General features: G+C 38.8%; 1 protein-coding gene across 1 annotated transcript in view; it reads left to right on the top strand.

Annotated features, from left to right (window-relative positions):
* GTF2F2 (general transcription factor IIF subunit 2) overlaps positions 1-18,090 on the top strand; it is a 145,943-nt gene that overhangs the window by 104,369 nt on the left and 23,484 nt on the right. Inside the window, exon 6 of the mRNA XM_059041885.2 lies at positions 10,779-10,878. Coding sequence (XP_058897868.1) covers positions 10,779-10,878 — 100 coding nt within the window. The remainder of the gene's footprint in view (positions 1-10,778; positions 10,879-18,090) is intronic.

The following is an 18,090-nucleotide window of genomic DNA, read 5'->3' as shown; positions in this document are numbered from 1 at the left end:
TTAAGTTCCTGAGATGATTGATCAGAAATAGACAGCAACTTAAAAAAAAAATTCAGTTTGAGTTTATAGATTCCTCCACGGGGAATACAAAATTCAGCATGGAGGAGCCTAGGTTGTAAGGCTGGGTGGTTTTTCTGAAACAAGTATTGCATGGTTTCACAGGTACGTACGTATGTGACAACTTATCAAATTGTACACTCTAAGTATGTGCAATCTATTGTGTGTCAGTTACACCTCAATAAAGCTGTTTTAAAAAACAGTATCACAGAACCTTTGCTTGAGTCAGGTTTCTTCTCTGATAGTCTTGCCTTCATTTACTTTCACTGAAGATTTCATTACAGTTTTTGCTAATGAACTTGAAAAGAAGTGCAGATCAGTAGTTACCATGGTCCCTGACAGGTAATAGACACTGAATGTATTAGGCAGAATGTAATTGAGTAACGCTGGATTGCTTTTCCTTCTTTAGTACAATGCTGTCAGCCCTCGCCTCGCAGGTGCCTGTGGGAATACTGTTACCCTCCAGTATGTGAGCCATGAGCAAAGAACATGGGAGACGCAGCAGCCGCCTCCAGAGTAGGGTCTGGCTTTGCTGGAGAGGCGATGACCCAGGAAGGAGTTTGCCAGGCAGAAAAGGAGGAGTAAGAATAGAAAAAGAAGGTGGAAAATGCCAGCGGATCCTCAGAATTTCTAGAGGCTGTTTTGTTTGGGTAGCAGTCTGTCTTGCCTACTCCTCCAACAGCTGGTAGCTTTTTCATATTTGTTTCTCCTCCAGTACCTGACACTGGGCCTAGGTTATGTTAGGTCTGCAGAATCCTCTTTTTTGGGGGGTGGGGGAGCGGGGGGTACGCGGGCCTCTCACTGTTGTGGCCTCTCCCGCTGCGGAGCACAGGCTCTGGACGCGCATGCTCAGCGGCCATGGCTCACGGGCCCAGCCGCTCTGCGGCATGTGGGATCCTCCCGGACCGGGGCACGAACCCACGTCCCCTACATCGGCAGGCGGACTCTCAACCACTGAACCACCAGGGAAGCCCATGCAGAACCCTCTTGAATTCAGTATCATATGTACACTTACTATACTCACATGCTGCTCTGCCCTTCCACTCACTGGTACTGTGTAGCTTCTCTTCATCTCTTGTTTATTGTTCTCCCTGACACCAGTCTCTCCTTACCCCGCTTCATTCTCCATATTGCTGCCAGAATTCATCTTCATTTTACAGTGAATCCTTTGCTGTAGTTCCCGTGTTTTAACAGCTGATTCCTGATAGCTCAGTTTGGCATAAAAAGGTGATTCCAATCTAATTTGTGTGTCTTAAGCAATGCTGATGAAAAAACCATTCAAGTAGAAAGTAAGGGCAGAGTCTGCTGTGGTGTAGTGTGCACAAGTCACTGGGCTAAATAGGACAGGATTAGAAAGTCCTAATCGAAATCTGGGAGGATAAATCTAGGTATCTAGTAAGTGTGGCTTTTACACTTTGATGTTTACACCAATCAAAACAAGGATAAAAACAAGCATAGCACTGCCTAGTATTTATTAGAAGTCAGCCATTAAAAAAAACGAAAATTCGCCATTTGCAGCAACTTGGAAGGACTTGGAGGGCATTATGATAGTGAAATAAGTCAGGTAGAGAAAGACTGTATGATATCACATGTGGAACTTAAAAATTACAACAAACTAGTGAATATAACAAAAAAGAAGTATACTTACAGATATAGAGAACAAACTAGTGGTTACTTGTGGGGAAAGGGAAAGGGAGAGGGTCAGTATAGGGGTAGGAGAGTAAGAGATACAAACTATTAGGAATAAAATTAGCCGCAAGGATATGTTGTACGACAAGGGGAATATACCCAGGATTTTATAATACCTATAAATGAAGGTATAGCCTTTAAAAATTGTGAATCACTGTTCGTATACCTGTAGCTTAACTTACATAATATTGTACATCAACTATACTTCCATTTTAAAAAGTTTTAATTTAAAATAAAGGTCAGGATATAACTAACATCATTTAGGTAACAAACATAATGATATATTAATATAACATATTATTTATATCACTAGAATTTAGAAGATACTAAAATATAAACATGTCTTTAGTTAGTTCCTTCCTATTTAGTGGCAGTTAAAAGTTCTTAGAGGCCATGTAAATTCATGAGGAAAAGACAAAAACATTTGGGTTTTTTTCATTTCCAGCCTTTGTTTTTATAAGATTAAGTAAGAGTATGTGGAATGCTGGGTAATTTAAATTCTTTGAGATAAATCTAATTCTGGCATTAATCTTTTGTAACTGTGTTACAGAAGTTCATATCCGGCTTTTATTTTCGTTCTTGAACGTGAAGTTTAAATTCTTCAAAGTTGAAACATAGGCAAAAATATTCTTTCTCACCCCTCTATTCATTTTCTTGTTAGGGAGAAAGTGAGACCATATGGCCTGGAACCCCATTCACAGTGGAAAGTCTGAAGCAGTGAGTCAGTAGGGAGTCCTTCTTCCTCCCTTTGCTGTCCTAAATGATAGTCTAGGTGCCTCTCACTCTTTAATATCAGTACCACAGCAGCTGGTCCTAAACAGAGCACTCTCTCTTGAACTTAACCACTCTCTGATTTCCCCCCCCAGCTTCATTTGGTGCTAATTAATCTCACTTTTTAATTTTTCAAAGGTTGCTAAAACAGCATATTAAAATTTACCTCATTTTTTTCAGAAATTCTCTCTGAATTCCAGCCCACATTGATGGCCACATCCGGCCAGATATTTCCCATCTATTATTCCAGCATTTATAGTTTCATGGAGTCACTAATGAAGTAGCCATTTGCTGTATTTGCTTAGTCACCATAGCAACAGTGTCTTGGTTCGTGTATGCCTGGGTAGTTTCTTACAGTTTGACATGATATGCGGCTAATATTTCTGATTTCTACTCAGAGGCAACTGGAAATTTGCAGAATGGTATTTTTAAATTTGCTGAATAGAGTTGTTTGATTCCACTGTTGTATTCTCTTGGCACCCATCACGTAGTCATAGGATCATAGACATTTTAATTTCGAAAAGTGATTCATACTTGCAGTATATATCACAGAGACTGGCTAGAGAAACATTGTATCTATCATCATACGCAGCTTATTAAATCCCTAACCTAAATATTTTTAGGAGTAAAAGAAAGTGATCAGAGGTTAGTATTTGGGGCTGCTTGATAATCTTGGATGCTTAGCTTTAAACCATTTTAAATAATTCTGGTTATAAGCATTCAAGCTACAGTATAATAAATGTGAAAATTGGAAAGTACTTCTCATCACAGTAATTTTTCCAGTCTTTTATTGTCTGATTTCTGTTAGGTCAGCTTCTTTGAACTGCATTACCTCATTCAAATATTTCCCTTCCTACACACCCACTCTAAGTTCCTTCAGTCACCATTGAAACTAAGTTACATAAATCTGTCTTCATTTTTAAAATGTGTTTTCTTCAGATTTCACATAGCGTAAACATGGACCTTGCAGAAGATACACATTCTCTAATATACATTATTTGGAGAAGATGGTGTAGCCTGTTTGTTGTGATAGAGTTCACAATTTCAAGAATCTGATCTCATCTTAAATGATAAAAAATTATTGCTGTACCATCTGTTTTAAAATATCTAAAAGCTCACTTTAAACCACCAAGTTCATTTCACACCTAAATTGCTTTTATCAAACACGCTCTATACTTTAACCTCTACCTTGCAAATGAGTGAGTGAAACCCACAGATGCCCACTTCCCTTTATTCATCTATAACCTCGTTTTGATCTGTATAAAAATGAAGCAAGCTCAAATCCTTACTAATTTCTTTCTTGGCTCTGAATATTGAACCTGAAGAAACATGGGCATATTTTAGAATGTGTTTATTAAAATATATATATGTACATATACATACATACATATTTTTTTCACCTTTTCCTGGCTAACTCAGTTACTGAATGTATTCATGAGGAGACCAAGGTTGTATGTTCAGTTGCTATTTGAGCATGTTACCTTGGATTGTTCCACGGACAAAGATTTGAGTGTGGCTACTGAAGTGATTACAGTAAGTAAAATAATAATAAAATGTACTGAATGCATACCATGGGACAGGCCATTTATTAAGTGTTTTGTAAAGATTATCTCACTTATTTCTGTTGTTCTAATTCTCATTTTTTCCCATGAGAGCACCAAGGTGTTGAAGAGATTGACTAACTTGACCAAGGTAACACCTAATAGTAGAACTGGACCTTAAAGCCGGAGTCTGGGTTCAGACCCTGCCATACCATGATATGGTACATTCTTTCTAAACTAAGCATTGTTCAGAGTCGTTCTGTGTGCCATAGGTTTGCTTAATCTCTGATTTTATTTTTTAAATGGGAAATTATCAGCATGAATCTGAATACAAAAGGTATTTCTTTGTTGCCTTTTTGAAAACAGTCATCCCTGGGTGTCCATGGGACATTGGTTCCAGGACCCCCTGCAGACACCAAAATTCACAGATGTGCAAGTTCCTTATGTGGGATCTTCCCGGACCGGGGCACGAACCCGTGTCCCCTGCATCGGCAGGTGGACTCTCAACCACTGTGCCACCAGGGAAGCCCTGTTTTTTGGTTTTGAGGGGGTTTTTGTTTTGTTTTGGGGGAGGAGGATTGCCCTTTTTAAAAAACTGAATTAGTTGGCAGTGTCTAATGAATGATTTCACATAAAAATCTGACTGCATTTTCTTGAATGATTAGGCAATCTGGTAATAGCAGTCTTACGCTCCTGTAGAGTAACCTGGTGCTGAGGACTAGTTGCCCACTTGGGGTGGAGCTTGTGCTCTGTTTCCAGTTCACCACAGCCCTCACCTCTCCCTGTTACTTTCTCCTTTACTTGACAGACGCCTGTAGACATTTGCGTTTGCGATCCTCTTGCGCTATCCAGTAGAACTTTCTGCAATGATAGAAGTGTTCTGTATCTGTGTTGTCCAGTATGGTAGCCACATGTGGCTGTTGAACACTTACTGTGGCTGGTGTGCCTAAGGAACTGAGGTTTTAATTTAAATTAATTTAAAGAGTTGCATGTTGCTAGTGGCTACTGTATTGGACAGTGCAAGCAGATAATGGAGTTTTTTCCTTTATTGGGTGTTTCCTACAGAGTGAACATTAAACCTTAATATATTTTACAGTCTCTTCTCTTAAATGCCAGATCTAAATGTTAGCATATATCACTGTAAGTCTTAGGATTTTACATCCAAATTACCATCTCTGATTAAATGCAGCCTAAAACCTTTCTTCTTCTCATCCTTTTTTTCCTCACTTAACCACGTTTGTATTGCATGCCCATTCTAGGCCGTAGGGATATGAGCAAGGTCCCTGTTTTCAGGAAGCTTACAAATAATTAACAGATATTTCTAAGAGATACTTAATTTTAATATTTACTGTCTGTAATCCTTCTAGTAGTCCTGCCAGATAAGGATATATTTGATTACTTGTCAACTGTAAGTGCTAAAATGTTTTCAGATCCACATTCTAATAGACTAAAATGTTTTACTATTACTATTCCTCTGAGAAGCTCTCTGCCCTATTGAAGCTTCCTGTAAATGTACTGTCTTAAAACTAGACATCATCAGAACCTTTTTGTATTAGTAAATCAGCTCAGCATACACCTGTTTATTCCCTCACCTGGCCTTTCTCACAGCCTTCTGTCCTCCTGCTCCCCAGCTGGGCCTTCTTCGGAAACTTGTTTTTGTTATCTGACTTAGGGCCCAGTGGGGGTTTTCACAGGCAGTCCCAGCGCTCCGGGCTGTTCCTGCTTCTCCTTGCCCAGAGACTTTTCTCTCTCACCCGGCAAACGTCAGCCTCCTTCTCCCCCTTGGGAGGCACTGTTTACCTCCTTCACTGCTTTACTCTCTCCCTTTCAAAAATGAAATCAGCATCTTAAGAAAATTTACCTTCTTTTGTGAAACCTGTCATTTTAAGAATAGCATAGGGGCTTCCCTGGTGGTGCAGTGGTTAAGAGTCCGCCTGCCGATGCAGGGGAAACGGGTTCGTGCCCCGGTCCGGGAAGATCCCACATGCCGCGAAGCGGCTGGGCCCGTGAGCCATGGCCTCTGAGCCTTTGCGTCCGGAGCCTGTGGTCCGTAGCGGGAGAGGCCCGTGTAATGCAAAAAAAAAAAAAAAAAAAAAAAAAAAAAGAATAGCATCAATTGCAATCAAACGCAGCTACAGCACAAAGGATAGATGAATGCTAAAATAATGATGTTTACATTATAAAATGACTCCTAGGGGCTTCCCTGGTGGCACAGTGGTTGAGAATCTGCCTGCCAATGCAGGGGACACGGGTTCGAGCCCTGGTCTGGGAAGATCCCACATGCCACGGAGCAACTAGGCCCGTGAGCCACAACTACTGAGCCTGCGCGTCAGGAGCCTGTGCTCCGCAACAAGAGAGGCCGCGATAGTGAGAGGCCCGCGTACCGCGATGAAGAGTGGGCCCCGCTTGCTGCAACTAGAGAAAGCCCTCGCACAGAAACGAAGACCCAACACAGCCAAAACTAAATAAATAATAAATAAATTTTTTTTAAAAAATGACTCCTACATTGGCAGCTGCTGATGGAAACATTTGTCATTCAGTGTTTTTGTAGTTGTTTAACTCTATAGTTAATAACCAGATTAGCAAGGCAATATTACTTAGGGTATTTTGCTTAGGCAGGAGAATAGTCTATATGTATAAAATCAGGTATTATTGGGAAATTTGTTAATATGGGATTCAGCCTTTGTGATCTAAAAAAGGTGTCCAATAAAGGTCATTTGTTCATTTGCTTAGCCAATAGTTTTGAGTTACTTTTACATAAGAAGCATTGTATGTAGCAGTGAGGTAAACAAAAGATCTATTGACTAAAATTTGTAGACTTCTCTTCCCCGATCTGCCAACAGCTTAGAGCGGTAGAATTTGGCTTTTTTCTGTTTTGTTAGATCTTACCAGTGTTCATACTTTAAAATATTTGGGGATGTTTATGTTACTTTTTTTAATGAATTTTATATTTTCAAAATATACTAAATAATTTGAGAATTGAATTCCCACTGTAGTGCATAAATCTTAATAAAGTATAATGAAAATCTTTAAGTAACTTTAATAAGGGTGATTATACACTATGATTATAGCCTAGTGACTAGTGACATTGACTTAATAGGAATATTTTTTTCAGTGTTATAAAGGAGAATGTGCTCTTCTTTCTCTCTCTCTGTGTGTGTGCGTGTGTGTGTGTGTGTGTGTAATTAGGCTACTTGAAGGCAGGTTGATGAGCATCAAGGAGAATTAAGCGTTTTTTGAGATATAATTGATATACAATATTATGTAAGTTTCAGATGTACAACAAAGTGCTTCACAATTTTTAAAGGTTATATTCCATTTATAGTTATTATAAGAGAATTACTTATTTTGATCTAAACTCAATAAGCTTTTAATTAGAGATGTTATTCTATATATGGCCTTTTAGAGATTGTATAGATTAACTGCTTGAACCTTTGAGTTAAAAAAAAAAAGATCTGAGTTCCAGTTCTGTTTTGCCTTCTATAAGGAAAAAGCAAGATTGAGAAGATGTAGGTAAAGCTTTTAACACAGTTTCTAGCAACATAGTAAGTGCTTTAAATGTTATTTGTTGTAGTTGTCATTTTATTAGTGTTTAAGCTCTTGGGACATGTAGCCCTTGAGCTTTTTCTTTGATGGGAAAAAATGAGAGAGAAAACTGACTCTTTAAATAATAATTCTAGAAAGCCTGGTAATTCATTGAGTCTTAGTCTTCTAAGAATGTGAATGTGTATTCTAAATTGTCCTAAAATGGTGGTAATAGTTAGCAACATGTATTTTTTTAATGGTTTGTAAAACAGGGCCTAACTGTGTCTAAATAAATGATCACATAGTAATATTTTTCTATTACTTCTTGAAAATAACACCATGTTTTTAAATTTTCTGAAAAAGTTAGGACCCAATTTTTTAAATGGTTAGGACAGTAAAACTTTTAGCTTCCTCCCAATCCAGCATAAAACCTCTGTGTGTAGTTTGCTGTTCAGCTGTACAAACCAAATATTTCCAAATTATATTATTTTGTACAAGCCTAGTTTTAAACCTCATTTTGACTTTGAAGGCATGTTGAGGTCAGTGGTGTTTAATATGGTGCTTTGTTCAGTGATGAAGTGGAGTTGCAAATTGTCCTGACACTTCATGAGATAATGTTAAATGAATTATTTAATGTTAAGTAAAGAACCCTGCTAAATTATTTTAAACTATTCAGGTTAATTAAAAGTATTTTAAGATTTAGTTCTTTAAGAATATGTTATAGGGGCTTCCCTGGTGGTGCAGTGGTTGAGAGTCCGTCTGCAGATGCAGGGGACACGGGTTCGTGCCCTGGTCCGGGAAGATCCCACGTGCCGCGGAGCGGCTGGGCCCGTGAGCCATGGCCGCTGAGCCTGCGCGTCCGGAGCCTGTGCTCCGCAACGGGAGAGGCCACAATAGTGAGAGGACCGCGTACCGCAAAAAAAAAAAAAAAAAAAGAATATGTTATATTTTCAGTCCATAGATTAACCTTTTGAGGTGTTTTGTTTTGTTTTAATCTATTTATTTATTTATGGCCGCGTTGGGTCTTTGTTGCTGTGCATGGGCTTTCTCTAGTTGCAGTGAGCAGGGGCTATTCTTTGTTGTGGTGTGTGAGCTTCTCATTGCTGTGACTTCTCTTGTTGTGGAGTATGGGCTCTAGGCAGGTGGGCTTCAGTAGTTGTGGCACGCTGGCTCAGTTGTTGTGGCTCATGGGCTCTAGAGCGCAGATTCAGTAGTTGTGGTGCACGGGCTTAGTTGCTCCGCGGCATGTGGGATCTTCCAGGACCAGGGCTTGAACCCATGTCCCCTGCACCGGCAGGCAGATTCTTAACCGCTGTGCCACCAGGGAAGTCCCACCTTATGAGTTTTGAATCATAAAGATATCCTCTTTTAATTAAAACAAAACCATTAGAGTTGACCTTTTAAATGTATAATAAAAAGGTTAAATTTTAATGTGAGCTTTTTATTTTTTAAAAAAAGTTAATTCAGTGTTTTCCTTTATATATTTAAAAGATTAAATACTTTGAGGGTAAAAATGGCATGACACTCAATGGATGATGAAATTGGCTTTTAGAACTTTTGTATTAGAATTGAAAGGAAAGTATGACACATGAACCTGAATCAGGATGCAGTGGCTGAAAATAAATTCTAGTGTAAGAGCATGACAAGAATAAGCTACCATTTATAAAAATGCACTTACCTGAACAAACTGAAACCCCAAGGAATTTTCAAATTGTGAAGTAATGGGAACAATCATTTAACGTAGAAGGAAGAAGCTAGCGCATGCCTTGCTACTTGAATGTCTCATAAGATCAAATTGTGGAGTGAGGTGATTGAAGCAGGAAAGATAATTTAGTGGCAGCATAACAGGTAGATTACCATTTAGAGAGTCCAAACCCCTGAGAACTGATTGTATTAAGGGGATGGGGCTAAGGTTAGAGCACAGAGAGGTGTTCAGAGACAGGTTGCCACTTGGTTATGGTTTTTTTTCTCCCTTTTTTCAATACTTTTATTTAACTCTTACTCTTCGATTATAATTTAGCTAGACATGGTTGGCAATTTTTTTTCTATAGTACTTTCACTATATTCTTGTATTCTGAGATCTTGCTGATGAGAAGTCTAGAGGTACAGTGGTACCTTTTTTCCTTTAAAAAAAAATAGTCACTTTGATAAAAAAGAAAAATAGTCACTTTAAAAGCTACACCATTTCCCCCCTTAAAACATTTTTTAGATGTACTGTGCTCATATACCAAATAATTAATTTTTAAAATAAGAAGTAGGGCTTCCCTGGTGGCGCAGTGGTTGAGAATCCGCCTGCCGATGCAGGGGTCACGGGTTCGTGCCCTGGTCCGGGAAGATCCCACATGCCGCGGAGCACCTAAGCCCGTGAGCCATGGCCGCTGGGCCTGCGCGTCCGGAGCCTGTGCTCCGCAACGGGAGAGGCCACAGCAGTGAGAGGCCCGCATACAGCAAAAAAATAAATAAATAAAAAATAAAATAAAATAAAAATAAAATAAAATAAGAAGTAAATGGTTGAATGTGAGTCACTGCATATGGTAATATTTAGTCCAAAACAAAATCTCCTCAGATTGCTATTTGAATATATATATTTATAATATGCTATACCTAGTGTCATAGGTTTATTTTATGGCTCTGTTTCCAAAAGTGATATTTTTAATTATATTTTAATTTAGATGGGTGGAGTCCTACAGTTTGACAACCAATGCTGTCCAATAGAAATTTCTGTGATTATGGAAATGTTATTTATACGCACTGTCCAGTAGAGCAGCTACTAGCCACTAGATCCTGAGTGCTGATGTGTCATCTTTTTATCATACTTTTATCTCATCAAATGAATAGAAGTTTTGGATTAATACCTTGATTAGTTTTAGACCATATAACTTAAGATAATTCATTTTTACTTGCAAATTTTTTTCCAGAAATTTAAAGATGATTAGCTTCTTTGTTTTAAAACTTAAAGTTTGACTGTAAAGTATAGGTTTAGAAGGAAGTTGTAGAATTAAATGACATGGTTTGTATGTTTAGCTTATGGTCTGGTTTCTACATTATTGTCATATTCAGTGTGTTTTTGAAGTATTAAGACTGATGTATCTTCTTTATATATTAAGTATTAGTCTTGAAGAATTATAGGAATAACTCTTGAGGTTTCACTCTAGTAAACAAGTAAGTTTGTTAATAATGCCTTCTGTTTTTCAGATTACAAATAGAAGAATCTTCCAAACCTGTAAGGCTATCACAGCAACTAGACAAAGTTGTGACAACCAATTACAAACCTGTTGCTAATCATCAATACAATGTAAGTCTTCATGTCTTTCTTCACTCTGTTCTGTCTTTAATATCACAGACTCTTAGATTTTGAAAGGACCTCGGCAGTCACATACCTTGCTGTCAGGCGCTTGAGTTATCCAGACTTAGGAAGATAACAGTTTGCCAAGCATAGAAAAGATGTTCCCTGTGTATCCTAAATCATACGATGAGAAGAAGGCAACCACTGTTCAAATGACTCCTGAAAAGTTTTTCAAAGAAATAAAACACTTCATTTTTCAATGTTTCTAATATTTTAGTGTCCTTAATACATATTAGTTTTGCTGTTTTTTCCTCACTACCTTCATAACTGAGAGTTTTTAATGTTTTGACAAAAAATTTTAAAGGTCATGAAACAATGATAATTTTTCCCATTGATTATTAAGATTGCTTTGCATAGTTTCAGCTTTTATGGGCATTTTTACGGCCTCACACTACCATTCAAAGCAATGACTGCCTCTGTGTGTGTGTGTGTGTGTGTGTGTGTGTGTGTGTGTGTATTTAAACCTTTTTTATTGAAGTATATCATATATACTATATTTATTTTATATATATACACAGCATATATATATATATATATATACACACACACACACACACAGTATGTACTTTCTGTGTGTATAAAAATAGTATACACTCATGTATACATATTATGTATACTTTGTGCCAGGCACTGTTCTTATTATTGTAACTACTGCTACTATCCTTATTTTACAGATGAAGAAACTGAGGCACAGAGAGGTTAGCTTACTTGAGGTCACACAGACAGTAATTAGCCAGTCCAGGTGTTGAATCAGATAGTCTGTTGTGTTGTTGTTTTTGGTTTTTTGTGTGTGTGTGGTATGCGGGCCTGTCACTGCTGTGGCCTCTCCCGTTGTGGAGCACAGGCTCCGGACGCGCAGGCTCAGCGGCCATGGCTCACGGGCCCAGCCGCTCCGTGGCGTGTGGGATCTTCCCAGACCGGGGCACGAACCCACGTCCCCTGCATCGGCAGGCGGACTCTCAACCACTGCGCCACCAGGGAAGCCCAGATAGTCTGTTTTAAGAGCCTTACTTTTTTTAAAAAATTGAAGTATAGGTGATTTATAATATTGCATTAGTTTCAGGTGTCCAGCAAAGTAATGTGGTTATACACATTATCGGTTATTACAAGATACTGAATATAGTTCCCTGTGCTATACAGTAGGTCCTTGCTGTTTGTCTGTTTTATATATAGTAGTGTGTATCTGTCAATCCCATACTCCTGATTTATCCCTCCCCCTACTTCCCCTTTGATGACCATAAGTTTGTGTTCTGTGTCTGTGAGTTGGAGCCTTACTCTTAATGAACCACTGTGCTGTGTTGTTGCACATCATTAGCAGTGCTAAAAGGGCTAACGGTTCTAGGTCTTGAAGTACCTGCAGTGTCAGGAGAAAAGTGATGATTTTCTGAAAATAAAAGGAAGCCTAAGTTAAGTCAAGTAGCAATTAAGAGTTGATAACCTGTGTCCTACTTTGTTGCTTAAAATTCCCCTTGATACTGAGTTTAGGAAGAAATAAACACTCTTTAAGACTGGCCTTGGGGGGCTTCCCTGGTGGCGCAGTGGTTGAGAGTCCGCCTAACAATGCAGGGGACACGGGTTCGTGCCCCGGTCTGGGAAGATCCCACATGCCGCGGAGGGAGTGGCTGGGCCTGTGAGCCATGGCCTCTGAGCTTGTGCTCCGCAACGGGAGAGGCCACAACAGTGAGAGGCCTGCCTAGCAGGAAAAAAAAAAAAAAAAAAAAAAAGACTGGCCTTAAGTTCCAGGCTTATTCAGTGATGCAGATAGTATCTGCAAAACCACTGCTTTATGATATTTGAATTTCTTTCAGTTATTTTATGTGAAAGGTAGCAAATGCAAGTGCCTCCAGGACCAAGCAGGCATCTCTCTGGGTGGGATGCTGAAATTTAAGAAGGTAAATGGTAGAGACTGATGAACTGGAGTGTATGTGCCCCTTCTAAAGACATTCAGATGTTAAAAATTGCGACACTGTGTGGATTTAGTCAAGCAAGTCACAATTCAGCTGCATCCACGCAGGATTCCGTTTTATAGCCTCTGGTTATGTGTCAGGGGAAAAGTAAACTAAAAAAAAGGATAGGCAAGATAAGTGGGGACAAACATAAGATAATCCAAGAGAGGTATTTTTATGACGTCTGTTGATTGAGACAAGTAAGTAGAAGTCTCCTTCTTTGTCCTCTTCTATTCTAGTCTTTTCTACTCTTAGATGGGAATACATACAACTTTCTGAAGCCAAGTGGAAATAGAGAAGTAAAATAGGATAGGTCTTACTTGTCTTTGCCTCTCTTCTTCATTAATATGCTTCTCCTGTAGCCTCTGACTATGCTTTTTTCTCCATTTACGGGTCAGGCTTCTGTATACCCATTTCTACTCATGTGTAAGTTTTTATTGCAGTGAGGACAAGAAAGACCACACCTTCCATAGGCTATAAAAAGATACAGCCTTTCTGGAGAGAAGTTTGGTAATTTGTGTCAAAAGCATTATAAAAGGATACATCCTTTGATCTAGCAGTCTTGTATCTAAGAATTTATCATAGTAAGACAAGTGGCCAAAGATGTATATGCAGTAGTGTTTCTCTCTATTGCTTAAGATAGGAAAAGGTCAGAAAGACTTGTCCCAAAATAAGGATTGGTTCAGTACTTTAAGTTGTTATTTTTTGATGGTAGGTTCTAGAGTGATTCTATCCTAATTTTCCTCTTTATGAAATCTTTTTTGAATTGTTGGAATTGTCACAGTGAGCATGTATTGTGTGAATTGTTACAGGGGGCAGTAAAACTTTTCTTTGGGGATGGGAAAGGGAAGAAAGCTAGGGAAGAGTGTTAATATTTAGCCATGACAGTGTCCTACCACAGTTATCTAAGATTTGTCTTCTCTCAACAAAAATAATATTTTTTTAATGCCTGCTTTGTGCCTGAGATACCTACTCTTGGTGAACCAAATAGATAAAATTCCTGTCTTCATGGAGCTACCACTTCTTTCAATTTCTCTGGTCAGGCCATTTCAGACCCCAGTTGGGGTATAATCTATATTTCCTTTGACCTAGTGAGTCCACATTTGTATATTATAATTGTTTTTTCTTAAATTCCATTATAAGGGTCACTCTTGTTATACTACCACATACCATCATTTCTGAGGCAAAAGGAAAATCTCTCTTAGGTCAATCAAAGCTGGCACCTTTGCTAATATTAAAGCTCTGACCTCTATCTAATTCATATACAGAGTGACATTGGCACTATATCTACCTGTCAGGTATAGAAGATACATTTCAAATGTCATTTTTAGAATGTTTTTCATTGCTTTCTTTCTACTGCTAAAATAAATACAAATATCTTGTATATTCTAAACCACTCATTAGGATATAAAGCTATCACATCTCAAGAGGGAGGGGATATGGGGACAAGTGTATGCATATGGCTGATTCGCTTTGTTGTGCAACAGAAACTAACACGGTATTGTGAAGCAATTATACTCCAATAAAGATCTATTTTAAAAAAAGAAAAAAAGGCTATCACATCCACTTTAAAGATTCTTTTTAACATTAAGTGACATTTCAGTTCATGGTAACAGCCTTTGTTAAGGTTGTCATAGCGTGAATGAGTTGTTAATATTAATGTAATTACAGTGATGAGTCATATAGTAATCTTTGATTAACACAGATTGACTGTAACTTACCACATGATGTTATTTGAATGTTTAGTGAATTTTTTCCACGGGAGTGTATCAAAATGGGTTGAAGGCACCTGCATAGTTTTTAAAGGGATATTCAGTATTGTAATGCCAACTGTAAGAAGAGTATAAAACTTTTGTTATTATTGTCAGGAACATTAATTTTATTTTATTTTATTTTTATTTTTTTTATTTTTTTGGTGGTACGCAGGCCTCTCACTGCTGTGGCCTCCCCCGTTGCGGAGCACAGGCTCCAGACGTGCAGGCTCAGCGGCCACGGCTCACGGGCCCAGCTGCTCTGCGGCATGTGGGATCCTCCCGGACCGGGGCACGAACCCGCGTCCCCTGCATCGGCAGGCGGACTCTCAACCACTGCGCCACCAGGGAAGCCCAGGAACATTAATTTTTAAGTGATTGAGAAACATCAATGTAGTTCATTCAACAAGAATGACTTAGAGGTTATGTAATCAAGATGTTCAATTTTATTTATTTATTTATTTTTTTAATTTTAAAAATTTATATATTTTTGGCTGCGTTGGGTCTTTGTTGCTGCACGCGGGCTTCCTCTAGTTGTGGTGAGCGGGGGCTACTCTGCAGGAGTCCAGCTCCTGCAGGTCCAGGAATACCCGAGGGACGGACAGCGTCGGTGAGGGGAAGTTAAATAAATCAATAACACTGTGTATATACAAGCATGATCTCTCTTTCTTTATTTTCTCACAGTCGGATTTATATACCCTAAGTGATTACATCATCAGGTGTTTAACTAAAACCTCAGAAGATATTCACAATAGATTGTACCTAATATTTCTAGATGTACTTTTAAAGTAATTCTAAAGGTTCTCAAAACATCATTGTTTTTTCTTAGAGTAGGTTCAATCTGTACTAATAACAAAGCCAAGCTAATATGTAACAAGCCATTAGAAGAAACTATGGAGGAGGAAGTTTCCTAAACCTTCCTATGTGTCCCAGAGGTCCGCATGGACAAGTCTTAACAATGTACCCCTAAATTATCTACAATATATTTCACAATTTAATCTATCACTGTGTTTTTCTGGGCAAGAAGCCTTGTCTGAATGGACAAGTCAACAATTCCAATGTTGGCAGTTGACTCTGTATGATTAATTTATCCTTATACCAGAACCAACAATACCCATAATCATTTATTACCCCCATGTAGGGCCATTGTTTTTTTATTATTGGTGTTTTCCATAGAAACAACCCTACATTTCCAGGTTGGTTGTTTTTTCTCCCACCAGCCAGGGGCTGTTGTTAAAAAGTCCCAATTCGAAGGTTTTGGTTTGGGAGGGGGAAGAGGATGTTTTACACGGTTAAGCTTGGGACAGGGGGCAAATCCCCCATGTACTTTTTCAAGGCAGAAGCACAAAATTACAAAACAGATCAGAAGAGATGTAGTCAGCTTCCTGGGCGCAGCACTGCCCTGCAGCGCTGTCTTGGTGTTGTTCCATGACCCTGTCATGGCACAGAGGCTCCAGGTTGGCTTCCAACACTACTCTTCATTGCAATGCACGGGCTTCTCGTTGCAGTGGCTTCTCTTGTTGCAGAAGACGGGCTCTAGGTGCGCGGGCTTCAGTAGTTGTGGTGCACGGACTTAGTCGCTCCACGGCATGTGGGATCTTCCTGGACCAGGGCTTGAACCCGTGTCCCTGGCATTGGCAGGTGGATTCTTAACCACTGTGCCACCAGGGAAGTACTAAGATGTTCAGTTTTTTGTGTTTTTATTTTAACATATTTATTGGAGTATAATTGCTTTACAACGTCATGTTAGTTTCTGCTGTATAATAAAGTGAATCAGCTATACAAATACATATATCCCCATATCTCCTCCCTCTTGCATCTCCCTCCCACCCTCCCTATCCCATCCCTCCCTATCCCATCCCTCTAGGTGGTCACAAAGCACTGAACTGATCTCCCTGTGCTATGCGGCTACTTCCCACTAGCTATCTGTTTTACATTTGGTAGTGTATATATGTCCATGCCACTCCCTCACTTCGTCCCAGCTTACCCTTCCCCCTCCCTGTGTCCTCAAGTCCCTTCTCTACGTCTGCATCTTTATTCCTGTCCTGCCCCTAGGTTCTTCAGAACCTTTTTTTTTTTTAAGATTCCATATTTATGTGTTAGCATATGGTATTTGTTTTTCTCTTTCTGACTTGCTTCATTCTGTATGACAGACTCTAGGTCCATCCACCTCACTACAAATAACTCAATTTCGCTTCTTCTTATGGCTGAGTAATATTCCATTGTATATATGTGCCACATCTTCTGTATCCATTCATCTGTCTGTGGACACTTAGGTTGCTTCCATGTTCTGGCTATTGTAAATAGAGCTGCAGTGAACATTGTGGTACATGACCTTTTTTGAATTATGGTTTTCTCAGGGTATATCTATTTAGGTCTTCTGCCCATTTTTGGATTGGGTTGTTTGTTTTTTTGACATTGAGCTGCATGAGCTGCTTGTAAATTTTGGAGATTAATCCTTCGTCAGTTGCTTCATTTGCAAATATTTTTTCCCATTCTGAGGGTTGTCTTTTCATCTTGTTTATGGTTTCCTTTGCTGTGCAAAAGCTCTTAAGTTTCATTAGGTCCCAGTTGTTTATTTTTGTTTTTATTTCCATTTCTCTAGGAGGTGGGTCAAAAAGGATCTTGCTGTGATTTATGTCAAAGAGTGCTCTGCCTGTATTTTCCTCTATGATTTTTATAGTGTCTGGCTTTCCATTTAGGTCTTTAATCCATTTTGAGTTTATTTTTGTGTATGGTGCTGGGGAGTGTTCTAATTTCATTCTTTTATATGTAGCTGTCCAGTTTTCCCAGCACCACTTATTGAAGCGGCTGTCTTTTCTCCACTGTACATTCTTGCCTCCTTTATCAAAGATAAGGTGACTATATGTGTGTGGGTTTATCTCTGGGCTTACTATCCTGTTCCATTGATCTATATTTCTGTTTTTGTGCCAGTACCATACTGTCTTGATTACTGTAGCTTTGTAGTATAGTCTGAAGTCTGGGAGCCTGATTCCTCCAGCTCCATTTTTCTTTCTCAAGATTGCTTTGGCTATTCGGGGTCTTTTGGGTTTCCATACAAATTGTGAAATTTTTTGTTCTACTTCTGTGAAAAATGCAATTGGTAGTTTGATAGGGATTGCATTGAATCTGTAGATTGCTCTGGGTAGTATAGTCATTTTCACAATGTTGATTCTTCCAATCCAAGAACATGGTATATCTGTCTCTCCATCTGTTTGTATCATCTTAATTTCTTTCATCAGTGTCTTATAGTTTTCTGCATACAGGTCTTTTGTCTCCTTAGGTGGGTTTATGATGTTCAGTTCTAAATTCAATATGGGATTGAAATGTTCTCAAACTTTTGCCAGGTGGAGCTATATAAACATAAAGCCCACTATTTCATTTTAACAGTTGAGGTTCTTTTAATGCAGTTTTCAGGATAGAAATAAGGGGAAAAAAATTTTAAAGGGGGTGGAAATGGCATA

Source organism: Kogia breviceps, chromosome 16 (assembly GCF_026419965.1).
Source record: "Kogia breviceps isolate mKogBre1 chromosome 16, mKogBre1 haplotype 1, whole genome shotgun sequence".
Classification (NCBI taxonomy): Eukaryota; Metazoa; Chordata; class Mammalia; order Artiodactyla; family Physeteridae; genus Kogia; species Kogia breviceps.
The sequence above is the reverse complement of the archived record's forward strand: the minus strand, read 5'-3'. Positions and strand labels throughout refer to the sequence as shown.